Source organism: Dryas octopetala, chromosome 5 (assembly GCF_963921425.1).
Source record: "Dryas octopetala chromosome 5, drDryOcto1.1, whole genome shotgun sequence".
NCBI classification, from domain to species: Eukaryota; Viridiplantae; Streptophyta; class Magnoliopsida; order Rosales; family Rosaceae; genus Dryas; species Dryas octopetala.
In genome coordinates, this window is record NC_141370.1 from 13,422,898 (window position 1) to 13,448,262 (window position 25,365).

A 25,365-nucleotide genomic window follows, 5' to 3' on the forward strand; every position below is an offset into this window, starting at 1 on the left:
TAATAGGGTGAATGTTGTAAATTTGGGGGTGGAAGAGCACTTATGAGTGGTGGGAAACCAGTAGTGATCTGATATGTCCATTGTGTTGCCTTGGTATTCCGAGCACTTCCTATCTTGATTTTTTTTTTTTTTTTTTTTTTTGTCTGGGATGGGCAGGTGTGGTGAGGTCGGACATTCCATGGTTTCCTCAGACGATTCATCAAGGGAGGGCAATTCCATGGATGATGGAGGGTTCGACCAGGCGTCTACAAGTGATGAGACACCGACGAGGCCAAGTGTGCCCCGATTTTGACTGGGACCGCTTGCGTGGTCTGCTACTGGCAGTAATGATGAGCATGCCAACGTCCCGGAGGGAGGTACCCTTGAGGTAGAGCCCGAGGATGGAGCATCCACAGGTGGAGAGCATGACATGGGAGATGATCCCAAATAAATGTTTGAAGCAAACATGGCCCGGGAGCAGGGGTGGGCGGACCATTGCCCTATTTTTACTTGAGTTATATGGTCGGGTCGGATGTTGCCCGTACCAAATTGCAAACTCTTTTGAGTATTAAGTTTGTACTTGAGTATGTAGATGATGTTGAGGGTGTCCGACCCGTTATTGGGTAGGATGCCTTTCCTTGTAATACATGGTATTGTGGAATTTTTCTTGAATGCATGGTACTTAGTTTCCCTTGAATGCATGTATGATACTGATTTTCCCTTGAATGCATGGTACTTGATTTCCCTTGAATGCACGGTACTGATATGGGTAGGGTCGGATGTCCGATGGCCCGGGTGCCCATACACACAATTAACGCTTTGAATGAAAAGATGTCCGTGGTAGGACTTTCATTGATTAAAGCGTTAAGATAGATGAAATTGAAAAAAGTTCCCGGGGGGTACAACTTGTAAAAGTAACGGAGGTGCGCGGAAGCCTGGGTGGTGAGCAGGGCGAAAGCCTGGGCACGAGCCGGGGCTGGCGGTGCGCGGGGCGGAAGCTCGGAGGGAGCTGGCGTCAGGGGCGTGGAAACCTGGGTGGTGCCCGGGGTGGAAGCCTGGGTGGGCGCGCGGCGAGGAAGCCTGAGTGGGTGCGCGGCGCGGAAGCCTGGGCTCGGGCCGGGGCTGGCGGTGCACGGGGCGAAAGCTCGGAGAGAGCTGGTGTCAGCAGCGCGGAAGCCTGGGTGGCTGCGCGGCGCGGAAGCCTGGGTGGGTGCGCGGCGAGGAAGCCTGGGTTGGTGCGCGGCGCAGAAGCCTGGGTAGTGCGCGGGGCGGAAGCCTGGGTGGGTGCGCGGCGCGGAAGCCTGGGTAGTGCGCGGCGCGGAAGCCTGAGTGGGTGTGCGGGGCGGAAGCCTAAGTGGGTGCGCGGCGCGGAAGCCTGGGTGGTGCGCAGCGCGAAAGCCTGAGTGGGTGCGCGGCGCGGAAGCCTGGGTAGTGCGCGGCGCGGAAGCCTGAGTGGGTGTGCGGGGCGGAAGCCTAAGTGGGTGCGCGGCGCGGAAGCCTGGGTGGTGCGCGGCGCGGAAGCCTGAGTGGGTGCGCGGCGCGGAAGCCTGGGTAGTGCGCGGCGCGGAAGCCTGAGTGGGTGTGCGGGGCAGAAGCCTAAGTGGGTGCGCGGCGCGGAAGCCTGGGTGGTGCGCGGCGCGGAAGCCTGAGTGGGTGCGCGGCGCGGAAGCCTGGGTAGTGCGCGGCGCGGAAGCCTGAGTGGGTGTGCGGGGCGGAAGCCTAAGTGGGTGCGCGGCGCGGAAGCCTGGAGGGAGCTCGGAAGCTGGGAAGCTCGGAAGCTCGGGAGCTCGGAAGCCCAGAAGCTAGGAAGCTCGGAAGCTCGGAAGCTCGGAAGCTCGGAAGCTAGGAAGCTCGGAAGCTCGGGAGCTCGGAAGCTCGGAAGCTAGGAAGCTCGGAAGCTCGAAAGCTCGGAAGCTCGGAAGCTCGGAAGCTCGGAAGCTAGGAAGCTCGGAAGCTCGGAAGCTAGGAAGCTCGGAAGCTCGGGAGCTCGGAAGCTCGGAAGCTCGGAAGCTCCACTACTACAAAAAAGGCCTTTAATATCGGTGATCCACTGATATCTATCAGGGTGAAAATCCGATATTTCCAGGGGTGATATCTATTCTACCCCTAAAATAGATATCAGTGTAACACCGATATCTATTCCATGTTTTAATATCAGAATGTTTGAAAAAACTGATATCCAAACATCTCAAACTGATATCTAAACGTATTTTAAATATCGTTTTTGTATTTTAAATTGATATCTAAATGGACTTTGATACTGGTTTTCAGTAAATAACCAATATTAAATCATTTTTATATATCGCATTACTTATTAAACTGATATCTAAACTAACTTTCATATCAGTGGTCAATTATTAATTGATGTTAAACTCATCTTTACATATCGCATTACCTATTAAACTGATATACAAACTAACTTTGATATCGATTCTCAGTTATTAACAGATGTTAAACCCGTCTTTATATATCAGTTTTTTAATAGAACTGATATTAAAAACTCCGAAAAAAGTGATCTGTAAGGTTGGTGTGAAATAAATTTTTTTTTTTTTTTTGTGCAAAAACTCATATAAAAGCCCTGACCATGCAAGTACACAAATGTGTGGCTTGAAATTGGTGCATTTTCAAATTTTCCTTTCATCCAAACATTCCAAGTACAAAAAGGCATTCCATTGATCCATACATTTCAATTAAGTACAAAATAAAAGGATTACAAATTAATCCCACAAAAACAATAGTCACAGCCATGATCAATATTTCATAACCCCTATCAATTGTTCCAATTCAAAGCTGCCTACACTTTCAAAATATTGGCATGGCAGCAATTCTCCTAACATTTGACTACATTGTTCTAAAATCTGCATGCACTTGTTCTTCCTTTACAAAAAATTGGCTTGGCCATCTAAATACCACAAAATGGCTAACGTACCCTGGGGGCATCAGATGCTTAGCTCGCTCCAGAACTTGTATCAAATTAGCTGCATATTTCCAATCATGCTCAGAGAAAGAGTTGTACAACACCCCATTTCTTTCAACTCGGTAAACGTAGTCCTCAACCACATTAGGGAAATCATAGTTAATCACCACCCTGTAACATGAAAAATCATAGTTAATCTCTTACCACTCTTGATATTTGTCCCAGTGAGTCGCTGTTAGTTTTTCATTAATAAGTTGAGCATGAAAACTTAGGGGGAAAAAGAAGAAAAGAAAGTGCGATGACATGAGCTAACCTTATATCTTTGATGTCAATCTGGCAAGCAGCATCATCAGTGGCAGCTAATAATACTGGGGACTTTCCGCAACAGAACTCATGTAGAACCAAGTCTCTCTCATGTTGAGACTTGTCCCCATGAATTGCAGCAGCCCCAATAGTGTCTGCAACCACAAGCTCTCTGTGGAACAAAAAACAATGACCTTAGAACCTTGTTCCCGGCATCTAAGGATCTGGTCCAAGTGCGTCTGCTTCTCCATTTGTGGGACAACTTCAAAATACTGCAGATTTATAAACAACTTATGTTTTTGTGAAGCTTGACAGAGTTCTCATAGAGAAGATAATAATGATATCAAAGTGATCAAACACTCAAAAATTACTCATAAATCATAACCCTTTTCAGATTAAGACTAGTTCATTGCAAAAGAAGACATTAAAATTAAAAAAGAGAAGAAAGCAACTAAATAAGTACAATAGATTGTAAAAAGGAAACAAACATCAAATTTTGCTCAAAAGGAGGAACCAACAAAACTAAAACCCAACAATCCCAATAAACCCTTTTATAAGAACCTGAATGCATTAGTGCTCACCAGACCAGCAAGACAAGCATTTTCCTAGAAATCAGTGTTATCACATAATATATAACCTGCAAAAGTGGGAAACAACATACACTCCTTCAAATACCTCCTTTAATGTTCATAACTACATAAATAAACCAAAAATGATAACATATACAATACCAACTCCATGAATCGATCTCGCCATGGCCCAATTAGTATTCATAGCTCCTAGTCTAAACCAATTAGTTCTGAAAACTGCAAACAAAAAAAGGGGGAGAGGGAGAGGAAGGAAGTGAGAAAAGAGTCCATTAAAGTGGAGAAATAAGAAACTTAATGCTCAGATATTGGAGTCCAATTCCATTTATCACTAGGACTGAGACCAATTCACCAAATAATCTACAAAAATAAATACTGATTACTCTAAAATTAAATACATTAGTAATGATAACCAGACCATCAAGACCAATTATTTAAAATAAAAATACCATCCAACAACCAAATGAGCTAATATGTGCATATGCATTGACATTCAAAGATTTTTTAACTGAGGAACATGTTCTGGCCACTTGCACCTTCAAAGATTTTTTTTGACTGCCATAGTCCATTTAGAAATCATCAGAGTACTTGACTTTTCATGTCATATGATATATGCAGTCTATAATTAATAGAACCATCAGGGTGAGAATTGCATTGTGAAACTTGCAAACAGCCAGTATGGTCTAGATCAATAACAAACAGCCTCTATCTGAATAACAGGGAATCGCCTTGTAAAATGTCTCGCCAAGTCGCCAGAATAATTTGGGTTTGCTCCAAATGTCACAGTGTAGTAAGAAAAACTAATAGAGAACTTCTGTAATAAATATGCTAGATCAACAGTCCAAATGCTGCAAACGAGATGTCAGTATTCAGTCAGATATATCAAAAACGTTTCACATAAACTTATATTGAATATTTGACCTTAAGTATCAAGCATAAACCTAAGTGCAACTTTAAGCTATCAAGCATTCATATGGCACTACATACCTATTCCAACTTCACAAGAAGTATTCATTTATACAAACAATACAAGATTTCTGTAATAGGACCAGCTATAGCATGACCTTCATTAAAAAATAGCATTTAGGAAAGAGTAAATTAATCTAGTCATACAAATACTAATCTAGTATTTTCAACACTAGATCAAGGAAGCACTTTCATTCTTCTACAGTTTCTATCTTCACCAAGCTTTGAACTCATAATCCTATAAAACATAAATTAATTTATAAAGAACAATAATCATAAGGGAAAGTATATAACAGAAGGAACTTAAGTTTTGACTTTGTAAAGAAGGGAACACCTAGTTGTGCAACATAGTTCTGCCAATGTCTGAATATCGTAGTTGTTAATGCCAATGGTCCTAAAAATCATCAGAACGCAGGCGAGGCCGCAATACCAAGAATATAGCTGGTTTATGTGTGGGACCTATAAGCAAGACACCTAAACAAATTAAAACTAAAGTCACAATTTATTGTGTATTTGAATTTGAATCTGTATACATAGGAAAATCATTCAATTATTTGATTCATATTCAAAGGTGATGCTGATACATAGGGAAATCATGGTTCACATAAACGTAGCTTCACAAAGTCTGACGAACCATCAAATTAAACTGATCAATTTTCATCATATAGATTGAATTTCCACAAATGAAACGATCAACAAATTGAACAAGGAGCTCAACTTTTACAACTAAACCAACCAATTAAAAAACAAGGAGATACATATCATCAACAATAATAAAGCTGAATAATTCATCAAAGATATATATTACAGCTCAATACTTTGTAATGCAAATCATCAAAAGCAAAGCATTGATGGTGGGTCAAGTACTCTGGTTGTAGTTTCAGATCAAAATCCAATCATTTTTCAAAGAGTAACAAAGATTTTTTTGACTTCCATAATCCATTTAGTAACAGATTTCAAAGAGCACAAAATTGGAAAAATGTGAATATGGAAATTGAGAACACAAGAAATGTCCAAATGAACTGAGTAATCGAAGCAGATTTCTAGGATAAAGTGTAATCAAAATACATAATTTATACACATATATAATCAGAACTCCCACCTCAAATTTTTCTATTTGTTGCTTCAACACATATATCCTCCACGTTCTAAACCTTGAAGTTATATCCTAAAGCTGAATTCTCCAAAAATTTATGAAAAACCCAAGACAAGTATAAAGAAAACCCTAAATTTGAGGAAGCACCCAAACCCTAAATTCATTATAATTTAAACACAGTGAAAGGGAGATAGAGACCAAGAGAAAGAGGAACCCTAACCTTAATTCGGTTCAATTACCCACACCAATAGAGAGCTCAAGTTGACAGGAGAAGAACCCCTATCGAACCGCTGCCACCCACCGCTGAAGTTGCCAGAATCGAACAGAGAAGGTCGCGACCTTTCAAGCTTCAAAATTCTACCGTGCGTGGTTGTCGAAGAAAAGGGAGGCCATGGATCAATTCAGCTCAACGAGAGGAACCCATTGCGGTCGGAGTTGGGCCGCGACACCACTGGAATTAGGAGATCGCTTCGCATGAGTAGACCTTTGGCTCTGCCTGGGTTAGGTTAGGGAAGGGAAAGGAAAAAGAGAGGAAGATATGGCCGGTGGTCTCGCCAGCCATCGCTGTTGGACGGTGGCAGTTCGATTGGTGAGGAGGCGCGGTGAGAGAGAGAGAGAGAGAGAGGAAAGAGTGAGTGAGAGAGAGAGAGAGAGAGAGAGAGAGAGAGAGAGCTCGGGAGGGAGGGTCTAAGAGTTAGAGTCGAGATGAGTGAAAGAGGGTACCAAAAAAATTTTAAGTTGGAGGAAAAGACCGGTTCAGGTAACATTACATATCGGTTTAACCCTTATCTACTGAAAAAGGGTTACATTAGATATCATTTAAAAAAAAGTGGTGATATGTTATCTACTTTACATATCATCAAAAACCTCAATCGATATTAAAATTTTTACGATATCGATTTTTCAAAAAATCGATATGTATCTAGTGATATTAAAGGCCTTTTTTGTAGTAGTGCTCGGAAGCTAGGAAGCTAGGAAGCTCGGAAGCTCGGAAGCTAGGAAGCTCGGAAGCTCGGGAGCTCGGAAGCTCGGAAGCTCGGAAGCTAGGAAGCTCGGAAGCTAGGAAGCTCGGAAGCTAGGAAGCTCGGAAGCTCGGAAGCTCGGAAGCTAGGAAGCTCGGAAGCTCGGGAGCTCGGAAGCTCGGAAGCTAGGAAGCTCGGAAGCTCGGGAGCTCGGAAGCTCGGAAGCTCGGAAGCTAGGAAGCTCGGAAGCTCGGAAGGTTTTTGCACCTCAACTGAGGGTAGAGAATTCAATGGGGAAAAGTTGTAACGTTTCCCACAGACGGCGCCAAACTGTTGATGCTCAAAAATGGTAGAGCAGTCAACGTCGAGTCGAACCACGTAGGCCCGTTGACCCACCACTGAGTGGACGACACGTCGAAGTGGGGCAGGAACGGGTAGCTGGGTCCGACTGGTGAGTAATGAGAGAGAATGATATCCAAAGCACCCTGCGCAAGTACACAAAAGTGAGCGGGAAGGGCACCGGTGTGGTGCCGGCCAAAGCTCCTCCGACGCTCAAGTCAGTGTTCAGAGAGATCTGAGAGCAGAGTGAGTGAATAGTATAATAATGATTTCAGTCGTCCTTTTGTGACAAGAAGGTACCTCTTTTATAGTACCTTTGGAAAAGTGTCAACCAATCCGGTGATGACACGTGTCCCTTGTGATGACTTGCACTGTAGGAGCGCCACGTGTCACCGGTCTTGAGGATCCGAGTGAGTTGACACGGGTCGGGGCCTAGGAGGCTGGAGCCTATGGGGCCGGAGCCTAGGAGGCCGGAGCCCAGAGGGCTGGAGCCTATGAGGCCGGAGCCTAGGAGGCCGGAGCCTAAGAGGTCAGGGGCTAGGAGCCCAGGAGCCTAGGAAGGGCTTAGTCTTTGGGTCTAGGCCCAAACGACATGATGTTAAGCCTTATGTCACTTGTCGTTATGCCGAGATGATTAGTCATACGAACACAAAATAATTTAAAACTAAACAGGTTTGTAGTAACAAGTAAGAAGTCCATAAAGAAAACCATTATAATACATAGACAAAGATAAATTTATTGAAAAATAATCAATTCGGTCCTTGTAATTTGAGTTTTTTTTTTTTTTTTAAACATGTCTTTACTATTTCAATTCTTCCAATTAGAGTTTCATTTATACTTAAAGCAAATTGAAAACGTTCATCAATTTGTTAGATGAAAATGTTAATTCTTTGCTTGAAATAAATTCCTTATACTTCAAATAAAAAATTTTATACATTAATTTTTTTTTGACCGGCCGCCTGGTTCAAGCCTATGAGGCTATGACTCTATGACTATATGAGTTTTTTTGATAGAAATTAGTAATTTGAAAGGCAACTGTATTCAAGATAATGATTTCAACAAAAGAAAAACCTTAAGTTCATTATTCATTTCTCTACCTTCTTTTGATTGTTTAAAACGTGGGAACAAGAACTAATATTCAACAAAATTAATTTTCAAATTAAGAGACTAGACTGGGTAAAGAGAGATCAACAAGGGTGTTGAAATAGAATAGAATTTTCAGCCGTGGAATTTGAGTCGATCATAGCTAGGTCCACAAATATGTTCAAAGGCCTCGCTAATTAAACTACTATGCAATACCGCATGCTATTTACAAAATAAAAAAGTCCAGAAAAGAGAAGGAAAATAGGTGAAAAATCATACACAGGTCTCAAAATCAAACCCTGTGGAGCCAATTCAGGTTGATATTTTCTTTGGCCACATTTATGCTTATGTCCTTTTTGAGACTAGCTAAGAAGGGCTCCCATAAATTTTTTGTTTCTTCATCACATATCACCTCTTCCAACTGCTTAAGATCCGAAACAGATAAAGGCAGCTCCTGCAATCTTGAGCACTGTCTCATGTTGAGCTTTAATAGACTGCTTATTTCACCAATGTCTTCAGGCAACTCCTTTATGCTAAAGCAATCAGATATGTCAAGAAATTTTAACTTTTTGAGGTTCTTAACCGAGCCTGGCAACTCCGACAAGTCTGTACAAGACCTTAGCCTCAACAATTCTAAATTCACTAGCTTTCCAATCCCTTCAGGCAATGCAGATAGCTTATGACAGTTGGTGATACTGAGCTTCTTAAGCTGATAAAGATCACAGAGCTCAGCAGGCAATTCCGCCAAATCGTTGCAATAGTCAATATGCAATTCCTCTAGGTTTGGCAATGCTTTGATAGAACCGTTGCTGAAAGCTTGACCAATGTTACACATGAATAAAGATATCTTCTCTAGACTCTTCAGTTGTAGGGGGTTCTTGGTTATGGAAGGAATTGACACACGCTCTAATCTGATTCTCTTTAGGCTTGATAACGAATTCAGTAGTTGAAAATTGCTTAATTCAGCAGGTAAGAAACCATAATTTGTGACTATTACAACCTTCAATTTATCCATTTTTTCGACAAATTCGGGTAAGGCATAGTTTTCAGTCTGAAAATTCAAAACTAGAACCTCAACTTCTGGTAGTTGCATGTTGTGCCATTTTGTTGAGAACATTGCACCTGAAGCAAGATGCTAATTGGTGTGAGTGTGAAGAGACATATTTAAATCTGAAAATACAATTCAAGTGTGTGTGCGCGTGTAAATATGCATGTGAATGTAAATGCTAAGTAAAGAGGATAAGACAACCAGTTGAGATAGATAATAGGCGAGCCTTCATGGGCTGATCCCGCTGTTCTCTCCACCTCTTGGGAATATTGTCTCCATGAATATCGATAATCAGTCTTTTTCTATGTTCTATTGGGCCCTCTTTCGTTTGATAGATAGCAAGATCTCTAAGCATATCATGCTGAGTAACAAAGTGTTCAGTGTAGTATCCATCCACCCCCATCTTCTCCTTCCTAATTGTGATAAAAAGTTGCTTAGAACAGATTTCTTCAGCACACATATTGCAAGAGCTATTTATGAGTGGCAAGTAGCTGTGAATGTAAGGGAAAAATTAGAATGAAAGTATAATACAAGAGAAATATAGAAGCCTGCATACCTTGTGACTACAAGATTAGCCAGGCTTCGGGAGGTGAGCCTGTAGAGGTTTGCAATGCACAGAATGTCTTCATCTATCTCATATAACTCTGCCCACATATCAATGAGGGCAGCAACAGGGATTCTTTTGTCTTCAGGAAATGAACCCAGGTCTAAGAAACATTCCTTAATGGTAGCTTCTTCTGTATCCAAGGCATCAAAGCTGCTTTGGAGGCAAAGAAGCAATTCAGTCTCAAAATCAAGAACAGAAGAACCTTTAGACCATTCAATTACTCTTTGATGCCAGATCTCTATAGGCTGTCCGCAAAGTGATCTTCCAACCACTTTGATGGCCAGTGGAAATCCCTTACAGCGGTCTACTATCTGCAGTTCAAATCTCCCATATGAAGTCAACTATTACTATCTGAATTGCAGACTCAGAATTCAAGTTATAAACAAATCATCTCAATATGAGGTTTCATGAAGATGAGAAAAGTGAACATAGGTAAGCTTAACTGCATGAATAATGCTCACATGTTCACTTGTGTAGTTGTGTATGGATGCATTGTGTGAAAATTGAACAAATTTCTCTCCTCTTTTCGTAAGGCACAAATAAGCAAATATGTGTTCATTGCAACAAAGAAATCACCTTTCTTAAAAGAGGTTCTGGAATATGATCAGAGCTCTTTTCTCCCAATGATGCTGAATGACGAAAAAGTTCCATTGCATCATTATAATCCAATGATGGTAAATAATATGAAGAGCCAAATCGCGGAAATTCAGATCTTGATGTCACCAAAACCTTGTAATTTGACATTTCAAATTGAAACTTGTCAAGAAGGGATTCTGATCCAGACCAAACATCATCCAGGACCAACAGTAAAGGATGCTGTCCTTCTTCCTTCAGAAAATGTTGCAGCCACTTAACTGCATTTACTTCATTTTGGAGAGTAGGTACCTGGGCACCCTTGTGTTCATACAGTTCTTTTACAATAAGGTCCAAGTTGGGCTTTTGTGAAACACTAACAAAGAAGATATTGTTGCCAAATTTACCTATATCCAAATAAAATACAAGAAAGCTATCACTGAGGGCTCATTTAAGTGTCTAGAATTATACAAAGCAAAACATACAAAATGATACCTTTGACTTCATCATCTTGACAAAACTTTGTTGCCAAAGTGGTCTTCCCACATCCTCCAGGAGCAGTGAGCACAAGCATTGACACCCCATCAGCCTTAAGAAGCTTCTTCTTCAATTCCTTCAAAGGCACATCCAATCCAACTGTGAGTGGTGGAAGCTCAGGCACTGCACACCAAGCTTGACTTAGAGACTGATTTCTTGTCAAACAATCCGATTCAATTCGCTTGATCCCCTGTTCAATCTTCCTTAACGAATTCGAGTTCTCCTTCACATCCCTTATTCCCTGCACATTCAGTACATCTAACTGACTCTTAAGAGATTCATCCCAATCAAGAAGTCTTTTGGCGTATTTATACTTTTTGTAGACACTCCAACTTCGAACCTTTGAGCACTTTTGAACAAGCTTCTCACCCTCCTCCAATTGCAGTCGAATACCTTCTAGCTCCTCCTTTGGGCGATCCAATTCCTCATTATAAAGTGCTATCTGTTTGATCAGTGGTTCAAGAGATTTGAGCCTGGATGTGATGCTCTTGAGGAGGTGTTTGTATATGAGACACGTTTTGATCAGCTGCTCAATGCCCTCATACACTGCACTGAATAGTGTTCCCAGAGCAGCCCCTCCAACAAGCTCCCCTGCTCCACTCATATTCTTGATTCTTAACAACAAAATCAGGAAAGTTGTATTCCTTTCATTCCAAACTTTAAGACAAGAAAACAATAAGGAAATTTTCTCTTCCTTTGTTGGGGGTCATAACATATACTCTTGTACAATGAGAAAAGAACATGATGTGTGTTGACTCTCTGGGTCATATAATATTTAGGGGAAGCTTGATTGAAATTTCCGAGTGGGAACCCATTGACTTATTTTGACTATATTAGGAGACTTATAAATCAACCAACCAAAGAACCCAACTACCAATCTACAATGCACAAGTGGCTGTCCAAAAAAATATACTTTTGTGAGATCACACTGTTTCTTTTTAATTGTCTGGACAGATTTGAAGAAGGATAATACATACCATACAAAAGAGAATTTGTGAATTAATGAGCAAAAATTAAGTACTAAAATTTTGTTCTTTATACCTAAGTAATCAAACAAACTTATAGCCCAGATGAAATAATTTAAGAGTAGAGTTAAGAGTCATATTCATCAAATGATTTAACTGTCTTTCCTCTTATTCAAATATGATCCGAACCTTATTTATTTCTTTACATATAAAATACTCACATATCATTTGGGGAAAAAGAAAATTGATTACTCTATGACTATTGATAATTTAAATAGTAGGCGATGCAAAAACACAATGGATATAAGTCCCCGATAACCCACAGATTTTACCAAACCGAAACAAAATCCAAAGAAAGAAGAGTAGTAGGAAAAAAATGCAACACAAATCACACACATGTTGCTCCAACATTTATTGAGGAAAGACAGGGTCTCAAAATCGACACTAGAGGAGCCAATTCAGGTTGATATTATCTTTGACCACCTTTATGCGTATGTTTCTGAGACTGGGGTTGAAGGGATCCCATAAATTTTTTGTGTCTTCATCACATACCACATCCTGTAACTTCTCAAGATCCAAAACAGATAAAGGCAGCTCTTGCAATCTTGAGCACTGTCTCATGTTGAGCTTTCCTAAACTACTTAGTTCACCAATCTCTTGAGGCAACTCCTTAATGCTGAAGCAATCAGATATGTCAAGAAAGTTTAACTTGGTGAGGTTCTTAATGGAGCCTGGAAGCTTTACCATGTCTGTACAGGACCTTAGCCTCAACACTTCTAAATTGACCAGCTTTCCAATATCTTCAGGCACGGCAGATAGCTTATGACAGTGAGTGATACTGAGCTTCTTTAGGCTAATAAGATCACAGAGCTCGGCAGGCAATTCCACCAAATCATTGCAATAATCAATGTTCATTTCTTCTAGATTTGGCAATGCATCTGAAAGTTGGATGGAACAGCTGCTGAAAGCTTGACCAATATTACACATGAATAAAGATATCTTCTGTAGACTCTCCAATTGTCTGGGGTTCTTGGTTATGGAAGGAATCGAAATGCGCTCTAATCTGATTCTCTTCAGATTTGACAACGAACCCAGTAGTTGAAAATTACTCAATTCAGCTGGAAAGAAACCATTATTTGTGACTATTAGAACCTTTAATTTGTTCATTTTCTCCACAAATTCAGGTAAGGCATAGTTCTTTGTCTGAAAATTCAAAACTAGAACCTCAGCTTCTGGTAGTTGAATGTTGTGCCATTTTGTTGAGAACACTCCATCTGCAAACAATATGCTATATGATGTAAGTGTTGGCACCCTAAAACAATATGCTATATGATGTAAGTGTTGGCCAAATTGAATGTAAATGCACTATAAATCTTAGAGCGTATGTGTGCGTGTGCCTGCACATGTCCATGTGCGTATGTGTGCATGTGTATGTATTTTTTCAAAAGAGAGGGGACAACCAGAGGAGATTGATAATAGACAAGCCTCTATGGCCTGACACTTCTGTTCTGTCAACCACTTGGGTTGTTTGCCTCCACATATGTCTATAACCAATCTTTTTCTATCTTTGACTGGGCCTAGTTTTGTGTGGTAGATAGCCAAGTCTCTAAGCATATCATGCTGGGTAACAAAGTGTTCATTGTAGTAACCATCCACCTCCGTTTTCTCCTTCCTGGTAATGATAAAAACTAATTCAGTGGCTTATAAGAGATTTCTTAAGCATACATATTGCAATAGAAAATGATTAGAAAATAGCTGTGAATAGAGAAAAGTTTGAATGAGAATATCTTAGAGGAGAAACAGAGAAGCCTTCATACCTTGTGACTACAAGATTAGCCAGACTTCGGGTGGCGAGCTCCTGGAGGATCGCAATGGACAAGAAATCTTTATCTAACTCATATAACTCTGCCCACATATCAATGAGAGCAGCAGCAGGGATTCTTGTGTCTTCAGGAAATGAACCAAGGTCTATGAAACATTCCTTCATGATAGCCTCTTTGTCATCCAAGGCATCTAAGCTACTTTTAAGGCAACGAAGCAATTCAGTCTCAGAATCAAGAATAGAAGAACCTCTCGACCACTCTCTTTCTCTTTTAAGCCACAACTCTATAGGCTTTCCGCAAAGTGATCTTCCAACCACGATAATGGCAAGTGGAAATCCCTTACAACGCTCTACTATCTGCAGTTCAGTAGTCCCAAATGAAATCAAATACTATTTGAGTTTCAGACTGAAATTCCAAGTTTCTCTGAAGCATCTCAATGGTTCCATGAAGACGAGAAATGGTTAAATAATTATCTAATTTTCTTTATTCTTTTTGTAGTTTTAGTTCATATGTAAAGTGAGTATAAATGCATGGTTATTTGCAGGTTGATGTGGTAGAATGGATTTGTTCACTTGTGTATATGGATACAAATAAGCATAGATGTTGTAATTGCAGACTAAGAAATCACCTTTCTCGAAAGATCTTCTGGAACATGAGAGCTTTTATCTTCCAGGGATGCTGAATGACGAAAAAGTTCCATTGCATCGTCATAATCCAATGGTGGTAAATAATATGGAGGGCCAAATCCCGGAAATTCAGATCTTGATGTCACCAAAATCTTATAATTTGACCTTTTGAATTGATCAAACTTGTCAAGAAGGGATTCGGATCCAGGCCAAACATCATCCAGGACCAACAGTAAAGGATTCTGTCCCTCTTCCTTCAGAAAATGTTGCAGCCACTTAACTGCATTTGCTTCATTTTGGAGAGTAGGTACCTGGGCACCCTTGTGTTGATACAGTTCTTTTACCATAAGGTCCAAGTTGGGCTTTTGTGAAACAGTAACAAAGAAGATATTGTTGCCAAATATACCTATATCCAAATAAAATACAAGAAAATATAAAAAGTCTGTCACTGAGGGCTCATTTAAATGTCCAGAATTATACAAAGAAAGACATACAAAATGAATGATACTTTGATATATCTTTAGAAAATCATCTATGTATATACCTTTGATTTCGTAATCTTGACAAAACTTTGTTACCAAAGTGGTTTTCCCACATCCTCCAGGAGCAGTGAGCACAAGCATTGACACCCCATCATCCTTAAGAAGCTTCTCCTTCAATTCCTTCAAAGGCTTATCCAATCCAACTGTAAGTGGTGGAAGCTCAGGTACTGCACTCCATGCTTGAATTCCATATTGATTTTGTACCACAAGATTCCCTTTATTCTTCAATTCTTCAACACTTACTTCAAGTCGCTTCACTGTAACCAAGGTCTCCTTCACATCCCTTACTTCTTGCATTTTCAGTATATCAAAAAGTCTCTTGAGAGACTCATTCAAATCAACAAGTTGGTTGTAGTATTTAAACCTTTTTAACCTCACCCTAAAACCACCCTTGGAGAACTTGCGAATGAACTTTCCTCCATTCTCCATTTCTTTGACAATGTTTTCTATTTCCTCCTTTCGACGATCCAACACCTCGTTGTATTTTGCTATCTCATTGATCAGTGGTTGTAAAGTGTCTAGCGTGGATTCGAGTTCTTCGAGGAGTTTTTTAAACATTGTAGTCTTCTTCACCACATCCTTAAGGACATCATACAGCAGACTGAATGGTAGTCCTAAAGCACCCCCTGCCAAAAGCTCTACCCCAGACATTATCGACTCTTTACAACAAAACCCAACACCAAAATCACAAAACTTGTATTCCTTTCATCTCAAAATTGAACACAAGAGAACAGAGCAGTATGCAAAACTCAATTTTCTCTTTACTTTGTAATTGCTGAACATACATGAGATGATGCCTGATATAAACAAGAATAAAGAATAAGAATAGAGTCTTCGTTAATGGGAAGCTCGAAATTCCCGAGTTGGTGCCCATTGACTCAGCCATCGAATGACCCAGCAAACGTGTAGATGATTTCAACGAATCTTCCAGAACTACCGAGCCTATAGTTTTTAAAAAACTTCCATGGTAAGAAAAACAACCCATCTATCCCATTGATGGAAGCTGACCCAGAAAAAGAAAAACTTCTTTTTCTTTTTTGATAAATTGTGAGGACAAATTTAGAGAATGATTAGACATAAAGACGAGATAATTTTTGAACTACTGAGCAATAAATTACTACAATTTAATCTTTTTACCAAAGTAAACAAACAAATTCATTATCAAATGCAATAATTTAAATAGTACCCTGCATCTTTTTGTACAATTCGCGTTGACCACAGACAGCTGCCATTTCTTTTTGAAGAAGTGATCACTGATCACACAGAGTCAGTTGGAAGTTGTAACCGTTCTGTTCTGTTTCTCAAGAGCGATGTCGGCTTATCAACTCATAGCACCACTTCAGTTTTTAGTTGAACAAAACACAATTATTTGAACACTAATTTGCGGCTCTGACCCTTTTTTGGAGTAAACTTTATTCTTCAAAAAAATCAAACAAAAATTTAAATAACTATAAGGGGGGGGCTATTCCCACCAGCCAAAAATGCTGAGTTCACCACCCCATTAATTTTTTACCCTTTTTTGCCCATTTTGCCCCTACATAAAAAAAAAAACCTCACCCTCCAATTTTGGCCGGCCACCCTCCCCGCCGCCTGCGCGACCCACCCAGCTCTCCCCGCCGCCGGCGCGACCCACTCCTCCTCTTCGCCGGTCGACCCCGCCCCTCCCCATCGTCGGCGCGACCCACCTAGCCCTCCCTGCCGCCCGATCTCCCTTCTCTCTCTCTCTTCCCTCTCTCTGCGAGCGGGCTGGGGATGGGTGCGACGGGGGCTGGGCTTGGGGATGGGTGTGCGGGCGGGCTGGGGATGGGTGCGACAGGGGTGCGGGCGGGCTGGGGATGGGTGCGACGGGGGCTGGGCTTGGGTGAGGGGGTGCGGGCGGGCTGGGGATGGGTGCGACGGCGGCGGGGCTTGAGGTGAGGGGGTGCGGGCTGGCTGGGGGCGGGCTGGGGAGGGGAGGGGATTGGTGGGGGAGTGGTGGCTGGGTGGGGGAGGAGGAGAGGAGGGCAAAATGGGCAAAAAATTAGGGGGGTGGTCAACTCAGCAAAATGGGGTGGTCTGAATAGCCCCTCCCCCCCCCCCCCAACTATAATGGGTTGAGTTCAATTATTCTAAGCTGAAAATTTTGAGTTTTGAATCGGGCTGGCCCAAGCCTTTAGTCTCTTTGAATATTTAGAGCAAACGAGACAGGCCTAAGAGGGAAGAGGAGGGCTTGAAGCCCAGCCCAACACCCTTCGACTTAGGCTTCGAGCCAAGCTCTTGCTTTTTGTTTTGTTTGTTGGGTACAATAGGGGATAAAGTCCAAAAAGGAAACCCAAGACTATCAGCTGCATAATTATTTTTTAATGTGATATTTAAATGTGGCAAGGCTAAAACTGGCATGTAAGACTTTATCAATCAGAAGAAAGTGGTTTGTTTAAATGTGACTGGACGTCAAAGGAAAGTTAGGTGTGTTTTAGATAATAGACGTTGGTTTCTTGCACTGTATCTAACTACGTACTCTGCAATATCTCATGCTATTTACAAAATCTAAAAGGTAGAAGAAAATAATAAACAAAATGCAACATAAATCACACAGATGTTGCTCCAACATATATTTGAGGAAAGACAGGTCTCAAACTCCACGCTTGTGGAGCCAATTTAGGTTGATATTTTCTTTGGCCACCTTTATGCGTATGTTTCCGAGATTATGCTCAAAGGGTTCCCATAAATTTTTTGTCTCTTCATCACATATCACTTCCTCTAACTTCTCAAGATCCAAAACAGATAGAGGTAGCTCCTGCAATCTCGAGCACTGTCTCATGTTGAGCCTTATCAAACTACTTAGTCCACCAATCTCTTCAGGCAACTCCTTAATGCTGAAGCAATCAGATATGTCAAGAAACAGTAACTTGGTGAGGTTCTTAATTGAGCCTGGAAGCTTTACCAAGTCTGTACAGGACCTTAGCCTCAACACTTCTAAATTGTACAGCTTCCCAATATCTTCAGGCAACGCAGATAGCTTATGACAGTGGGTGATACTGAGCTTCTTTAGGCAAATAAGATTACAGAGCTCAGTAGGCAATTCCACCAAATCATTGCAATAGTCAATGTTCATTTCCTCTAGATTTGGCAATGCATCTGAAAGTTTGACTGAACAGTTGCTGAAAGCTTGGCCAATATTACACATGAATAAAGATATCTTTTGTAGACTCTCCAATTTCCTGGGATTCTTGGTTATGGAAGGAATTGAAATGCGCTCTAATCTAATCCTCCTCAGATTTGATAATGAACCCAGGAATTCAAAATTACTCAATTCAGCGGGTAAGAAACCATAATGTGTGACTATTAGAACCCTTAAGTTGTTCATTCTCACCACAAATTCAGGTAAAGCATAGTTCTTTGTTTTAAGATTTAGAACTAGAACCTCTGCTTCTGGTAGTTGCATGTTCTGCCATTTAGTTGAGAACTCTCCACCTGCAAATAATATGCTATTTGATGTGAGTGTGGGAGAAATATTTAAATGTGAAAGTAATAATCAATTGTGTGTGTGTGTGTGTGTATGAGCACACACGCATACATGTTCATTTGTGCATGTGTGCGTATTATGTAATTGCTGATTAGAGAGAGAGAGAGATAGAGAGATGAGACAACCAGTTGAGATAGATAATAGGCGAGCCTTCATGGGATGATCCTGCTGTTCTCTCCACCGCTTGGGAGGATTGTCTACAGATAAGTCTATAATCAGTCTTTTTCTATCTTCTATTGGGTCTAGTTTCGTATGATAAATAGCAAGCTCTCTAAGCATATCATGCTGGGTAACAAAGTGTTCACTGTAGTAGCCATCCACCTCCGCCTTCTCCTTCCTGGTTATGATCAAAAGTAGGTTGCTTAGAAGAGATTCTTCAGCATTTATAATAACAAATTGTCATTAGCAGCTGATCGTGTGATAATATCATAACACGAGAAGCATAGAAGCTTGCATACCTTGTGAGTATAAGATTGGCTAGACTCCGGTTGGTGAGGTTATAGAGGTTCCCAATGCACAGATTGTCTTCAGCTAGATCATATGACTCTGCCCACATATCAATGAGGGAAGTGGCAGGAATTCTTTGGTCTTCAGGAAATGAACCAAGGTCTAAGAAACATTCCTTGAGGATAGCCTTTTCTTTCTCCAAGGCATCTAAGCTGCTTTGAAGCCGGACAAACAAATCAGTTTCAGAATCAAGAATGGAACCTTTAGACCATTCCGCCACTCTTTGCTGCCAGATCTCTGTTGGTTGTCCACGGAGTGAACTCCCAATCACTGTAATGGCAAGTGGAAATCCCTTGCAGCGCTCTACTACCTGCAGTTTAATTGTCCCAGATGAAGTCAATTACTATTTGAGTTGCAGACCGAAAGTTCAAGTTATTCAATATCATCTCAATAGTTTCATGAAGATGAAAAAATGGTTAAATCACTATCTACTTTTTTTCATTCTTATTTAGTTTTAGTCCATCAGTAAAAGAAGCATGATATGATTATTTGCAGGTTGACATGGTAAAATGGATGTGTTTAGTACTCGTGTGTATGTATGATTTGCATAAAAAAGAGAACATAGTTTACTTCCCCTTTTTGTGAGGCAGAAATAAACAATGCTGACCAAGAAATCACCTTCCTCCGAATATCTTCTGGAACAAAAGAGCTCTTATCTCCAAGGGATGCAGAATGATAAAAAAGAGTCATTGCATCTTTATCATCCAATGATTTTAAATAATATGGAGAACCGAATCCTTGAAATTCAGATCTTGATGTAACCAAAATCTTGGTATTTGGCATTTTCAATTCATCGAACTTCTGTAGAAGGGATTCTGATCCAGACCAAACATCATCAAGGACCAAAAGTAAAGGATTTTGTCCTGCTTCCTTAAAAAATTGTTGCAGCCACTGAACTGCTTTTGCTTCACTGTGGAAAGTAGGTACCTGGGAATCCATGCGTTGATAAAGTTCTTGTACAACAAGGTCCAAGTTGGCCTCTTTCGAAACCGTGACAAAGAGGATATTGTTCTTGAATTTATCTATCCAAATACAATAAAGAAAGCTGTCACCAAGAGGTCATTTAAATCTGTCTACAATGGAGCAAACAAAAAAAAATACACAATGGTGATTCTGAGGTCATAAAATGAATATCTCTACCTCAATTTCAGCCCTAGCTAGCATATGCAAAGAGTAAGAAATGAGTAAAGCAATTGTCTTAAGAAAGCATGAAGCTATAAAAAATGCTTGGTAACTCTTCCAAAGTAAGAATTTCTATGGACCAATGAGATGGGTTTTAGTGTATTCCCTTTACTGCTGAAAACAATGAAAAGGAAAGAAGGAATATATCAGCAATGGGGAAAATTTTGTAGAGTGAGACTCTGGGTCTCTTTGAAACCACTTTCCCTTGGCCATTCTGAAATGAAAGCATGAATTCTAAACCCTATAAGACATAATATTCAAGCAACAACTCATTACAAGATCTGTTGCTTGACTTCAAGTCATTTAAATAATTTACATTTCTACAGCTCGATAATCTCATAGAAAAGGCTGCAAATTGAGGAATGATATGTGTAATATACCACTAATATGAATAAAATAATGTAAAATTTCAGATCACTACTTTTCAATTTGCAAGGTAATACTTCACAAATTAGAGGAAACTGATATACCTTTGACTTCCTCATCTTGACAAAACTTTGTGGCCAGAGTGGTTTTCCCACATCCTCCAGGAGCAGTCACCACAAGCATTGACACCCCATCATCCTTAAGAAGCTTATTCTTCACTTCCATCAAAGGCACATCCAATCCAACTGTAACTGGTGGAGGTTCAAGAACTGCACACCAACCTTGAATTTGATTTTGTACCACAACAACAGTACTCTCTTTTTTCTCCAATTTGGCAACACTCACTTTAATTTCCTCGACCCCCTCCCCTATATTGTTTACTTTTACCAAGGTCTGTAGCCCATCCCTTAATTTCAGCACACTCAGCATATTCAACAGTTTGGTTAGAGATTTTTCCAAATCGAGAAGTTTGTTGCTGTATTTCCACTTTTGGTAGACACTCCACCACCGAGTCTTTGCGCACTTGCCAACGAGCTTTGCACCATTCCTCATTTGTTTTTCAAAATTTTGTAGTTCCTCCTTTGAACGATCCAACTCCTTGTAGTATTTTTCTATCTCTTTCATCAGTGGTTCTAAAGTGCCTAGCGTGGAGTTGATATCTCCGAGGAGGGGTTTGAACATCGTATTCTTCTCCTTTACATCCCAAAGGACACTCAACAGCGCTCCAAATGCTGCTCCAAGCGCAGCCCCTCCAGCATCTACAGTCATTCTTGATTCTGTACAGAAAAACCCAACACCCAAAATCAGAAAACTAGCAAAACCTAACACCAAAATCAGAAAACTAGCTAAACCCAACACCAAAATCAGAAACTAGCAAAACCCAACACCAAAATCAGAAAACTATCAAAACCCAACACCAAATTTAGAAAACTAACAAAACCCAACTCAAAATCAGAAAACTAGCAAAACCCAACACCAAATTTAGAAAACTAGCTAAATCCAACACCAAATTATCAGAAAACTAGCTAAACCCAACACCCAAATCAGAAAACTAGCTAAACCCAACACCAAAATCAGAAAACTAGCAAAACCCAACACCAAATTTAGAAAACTAACAAAACCCGACACTAAAATCAGAAAACTAGCTAAACCCAACACCAAATCAGAAAACTAGCAAAACCCAACACCAAATTTAGAAAACTAACAAAACCCAACACCAAAATCAGAAAACCTGTATGCACTTCGATCTAAACTTGAAGCAAGAGAGCAGACCAGTATGCTGAACTCAATTCTTTTTCTTTACATCCATAAGGATATTCAAAAGCACCCCAAATGCTGTTCCAAGCGCATCCCTTCCAACATCCGCATTCTATTTTTGATTCTTTAGAGCAAAACCCAACACCGGAATCAGAATCTTGTACTGTAGAGAGCAAAGCAGGATGCAAAACTCAATGAGTTTTTAGATAAAGAAGAAGAAGCTTGAAATTTATGCGTTGGACCTCATTGACTTCACTATTGAGTATTGATGCTTAATTAACAAGGCAAAATGGCAAATGCATCACTGCTTCTAAGAAACTTACCGAGCTACCGGCCCCACACTGTTTCTGGGAGACTTTATCATTCATTAGTGGATGACCAAGACTTTTAACTTATGCAAGAGACTTGAATTTACTCAAAACCAAGGCAATTACTTTGTTGGTGATCAATGAGAAAAGAATATGTTTTTTGTGACTCCCTGCAAGAAATTCATTAGGGAAGAAGGTAGCTCGAAATTTTCGACATGGAATGGAACCCTTCACTTGACCATTGACCTTCATGTGACTAAGAATTATGTTTGCTGATTTAAAACTCACATCACCAAGATAAACAATTATGTTTACATTATCAATCCTATACTAGTGGGACTTGCACGTGACTCAAGTAGCACTACGCATGTGACACATTAAATTCCTCACAAGGAAAGCATTGTAATTGAATTTGTTTGATTTTTGTAGGGTTTTGAGTCTTTTGACCCCTGAAAATGGATAACTGATTCAATTAAATTAGCTCTTCAGATTTTACATCTAATTAAATTGAATTAAACAGATGGATTCAGTATAGATTTTGAACCTCATACTTTGTGCACTACCCTAATAAAAGTGCATATAGACACTATACTGTCATGCTCATTCTTATCTTAGTTTCTTATTTATTTTATTCTACGTCATCTGTAAATTTGTAAGTTCAACTTAAAAGAGATTTTAACAAAATAAAAAATATAAAGATGCGTGAGGAAGAAATTGAGAGAAAAAGGGTATGTCCCTAACACAAACTTTGTGCTGTATTCAAGAAGTTTATGATTTTGATGGAGTTCAGTCATGGGTTTAGAGTGGCATGTACAAATATCAAAGCCTCCACCATTGATCCCTTAAGATTTCGTTAATTAGATTTCTCTCTAGCTCTTCACGTCAGGGTCCTTCCTCGCTCCCTCTCTCCTTCCTCTCTCTTCCAAGCAAACAGTGAAAGATTTAGTCCCTTTTGTATTTGCTTTTTTAAAGGCCAAATCACTTATTTCAAAGTTTTGGAAACATCACCCCGTTTTAGGGGTGAGTTTAATTATCAAAATATCAAAAAATATCGATGCCGTACCAGTTTTGATACCAAAAAATATCAAACTAGTCGGTTACCAATACCGATACTCAGTTTTTATATCGATACCGATAATTTTAGTAATGATACCGATTCACAAAGCCCGGTACTGACGGTATACCGATACCAACCGTATATTGAAAAAGTATAATTAAAATAATTCATTTTTATACATTTCTATACTATATCGATATACCCTAAATAAAAAAATACTAAAATACTAAATACATTTCTATATAATTTCTAATTTTATATAATACATTTCTAATTTTCTAAAAGTTATATAAAACATATATAAATTTATAAACCCTATAACTTATTAACTTATATGTTTTTTAATTTATATAATACATTTCTATATAAAAACTAATTAAAAATATCCTAAACCCTAATATTATACTAAATTATAAACCCTATATAGTATATGTATATGATATCTCATACTAAATTACTAATTTCTATACCCTAATAGTCTAATACTATAAATTTATACTTCATAGATTTATAGTTGGTAACTTAGAGTTTGGTATATAGTATAATACTATAATATGGTATAGTATATTATAATATGATAATATTAGTAATTTAATTAGTATATTGTATAATATGATATAATATAGTAAAATATGGTATAATATATTAATATCAATATGGACTATGGAGTTATGGACTATTTATGATTTATGTAATTACCTCAATCATAAATATATAATATGGTATAATATATTATTATTAGTATATGGTATTAGTCATTTAGCCTAACAGCCCTATTAGGTATATGACCTATACCATATATCATATACCATAAGGTTTAGAAGATGATAAAAATTAAAAAAATATGTAAACTATTAAGTTATTGACTATATACTATAAATTCTAAAAAACATATGTAATAAAAATAAAAAACTTCAAACCCCAATTGAAATTTGAAATCCTAAAATACCCTAAACCCTAAACCCCAAAATACCCTCCCTTCCCACCTTTCAATATGGACTATGGAGTTATGGACCATTTATGATTTATGTAATTACCTCAATCATAACTGTATAATATGGTATAATATATTAATATGGTATTAGCCATTTAGCCTAACGGCCCTATTAGGTATATGACCTATAGCCTATACCCTAAGGTTTGAGATATGATATAAATTAAAAAACATATAAACTATTAAGTTATTAACTATATACTATAAATTATAAAAAACATATGTAATAAAATTAAAAAACTCCAAACCCCACCCAAACCCCAAACTCCAAACTCCAATTGAAATTTGAAACCCCAAAATACCCTAAACCCTAAAGTCCAAACCCCAAATGAAACCCCAAAATACCATAATCCTAAATTCCTAATGTAAAATAATAAATGAATTAAAAAAAACATTTAAACAAAACAACAGGTATTTTTTTTTTTTTTTTCACTATATGCCTCTTTCTCATTAAGTCATTCTCTCTCTCTCTCTCTCTCTCTCTCTCTCTCTCTCTCTCTCTCTCTCTCTCTCTTCTATGCGAATTGAGATCTCAATTTCCCAACCAGGCAACTATTCCACCACCATCAATCCAGCATCTCTGAGTCTTCAACCACCACCACTATCTTAGACTCCGAAAACGCCCCACCAGTTCACCACCATCGCCTCCCTCTCTCCCTTTCTCTTTGTCTCACCAGTCCATCGTCGCCTCTCTCTCTTTGTCTCATTGTCGCCTCTTTTTGTCTCACCAGTCCATCATCTTAGCTACTAGCTACCGTTCTTGGGTTTTCTGATTTAGGGGTTTTTTTGGGTTTCAAACTTTCAATTTATTGGGGTTTTGATTTAGGGGACTTTGGTCTCTCTGATAATTCTGATTTATGCCAAAGGTGCTTCCTTGGTTGCTTACTGTGCTTCTGGGTAAGTTTTTTATCTCTCTGTTGATTTTGATTCTTGGTAATCTTTCTTTGTCTAACTTTCAAGTCTCTCTCTCCATCTTTATCTCTCTGTCTCGCTCTCTCCATCTCGTTGTCTCTCTCTGTCTTGCTCTCTCGATCTCCATGTCTCTATCTCGCTGTCTTTCTCAGGTTTCGACAAGCCCAGTACCGTGCCAATGCTGCCCTTCTCCGACCGCAACCAAAAATTGCCGTTACCGCAAACCATCGGCACGGTATCGGTGACAAAAACAAGAGTTTCAACCCCTAACGGTCGACATGCGGTATCAAGATTTTGGTACGGTTGCCGTATCGAAACCACCCC

At 39.5% G+C, this 25,365-nt stretch overlaps 3 protein-coding genes and 1 long non-coding RNA gene across 7 annotated transcripts; all 4 read right to left on the minus strand.

Annotated features, from left to right (window-relative positions):
- Positions 1 to 2,655: 2,655 nt before the first annotated feature.
- LOC147284504 (uncharacterized) lies at positions 2,656 to 4,007 on the minus strand. Its single transcript, XR_015122255.1, has 4 exons — positions 3,931 to 4,007; positions 3,781 to 3,836; positions 3,210 to 3,471; positions 2,656 to 3,067 (listed from the first exon to the last, which is right to left on the minus strand). It is a non-coding gene; the product is annotated as an uncharacterized LOC147284504 (long non-coding RNA).
- A 4,329-nt stretch (positions 4,008 to 8,336) lies between these two features.
- LOC147284505 (putative disease resistance protein At5g66900) lies at positions 8,337 to 11,964 on the minus strand. Its single transcript, XM_086242892.1, has 5 exons — positions 10,956 to 11,964; positions 10,464 to 10,867; positions 9,837 to 10,198; positions 9,482 to 9,693; positions 8,337 to 9,354 (listed from the first exon to the last, which is right to left on the minus strand). The coding sequence occupies exons 1-5, from the start codon at positions 11,599 to 11,601 to the stop codon at positions 8,525 to 8,527; spliced, it is 2,454 nt and encodes an 817-aa protein (XP_086099018.1). The 5' UTR covers positions 11,602 to 11,964; the 3' UTR covers positions 8,337 to 8,524.
- A 146-nt stretch (positions 11,965 to 12,110) lies between these two features.
- Positions 12,111 to 16,340, minus strand: LOC147284506 (putative disease resistance protein At5g66900). Of its 4 annotated transcripts, none has more exons than XM_086242888.1 (6): positions 16,140 to 16,340; positions 14,956 to 15,750; positions 14,414 to 14,817; positions 13,780 to 14,141; positions 13,423 to 13,634; positions 12,111 to 13,236 (listed from the first exon to the last, which is right to left on the minus strand). In XM_086242888.1, exons 2-6 carry the CDS (start codon positions 15,602 to 15,604, stop codon positions 12,407 to 12,409), a joined length of 2,457 nt encoding a protein of 818 aa, XP_086099014.1. In that variant the 5' UTR covers positions 15,605 to 15,750; positions 16,140 to 16,340; the 3' UTR covers positions 12,111 to 12,406. The 4 variants fall into 4 exon arrangements, with proteins under 4 accessions (XP_086099014.1, XP_086099013.1, XP_086099015.1 ...); XM_086242887.1 differs by having other exon boundaries at positions 14,956 to 15,895; XM_086242889.1 differs by lacking the exon at positions 16,140 to 16,340 and having other exon boundaries at positions 12,111 to 13,080; positions 14,956 to 16,059.
- A 1,037-nt stretch (positions 16,341 to 17,377) lies between these two features.
- On the minus strand, positions 17,378 to 22,018 carry LOC147284507 (putative disease resistance protein At5g66900). Its single transcript, XM_086242886.1, has 6 exons — positions 21,745 to 22,018; positions 20,618 to 21,289; positions 19,584 to 19,987; positions 18,917 to 19,275; positions 18,584 to 18,795; positions 17,378 to 18,406 (listed from the first exon to the last, which is right to left on the minus strand). The coding sequence occupies exons 2-6, from the start codon at positions 21,279 to 21,281 to the stop codon at positions 17,565 to 17,567; spliced, it is 2,481 nt and encodes an 826-aa protein (XP_086099012.1). The 5' UTR covers positions 21,282 to 21,289; positions 21,745 to 22,018; the 3' UTR covers positions 17,378 to 17,564.
- Positions 22,019 to 25,365: the final 3,347 nt, after the last annotated feature.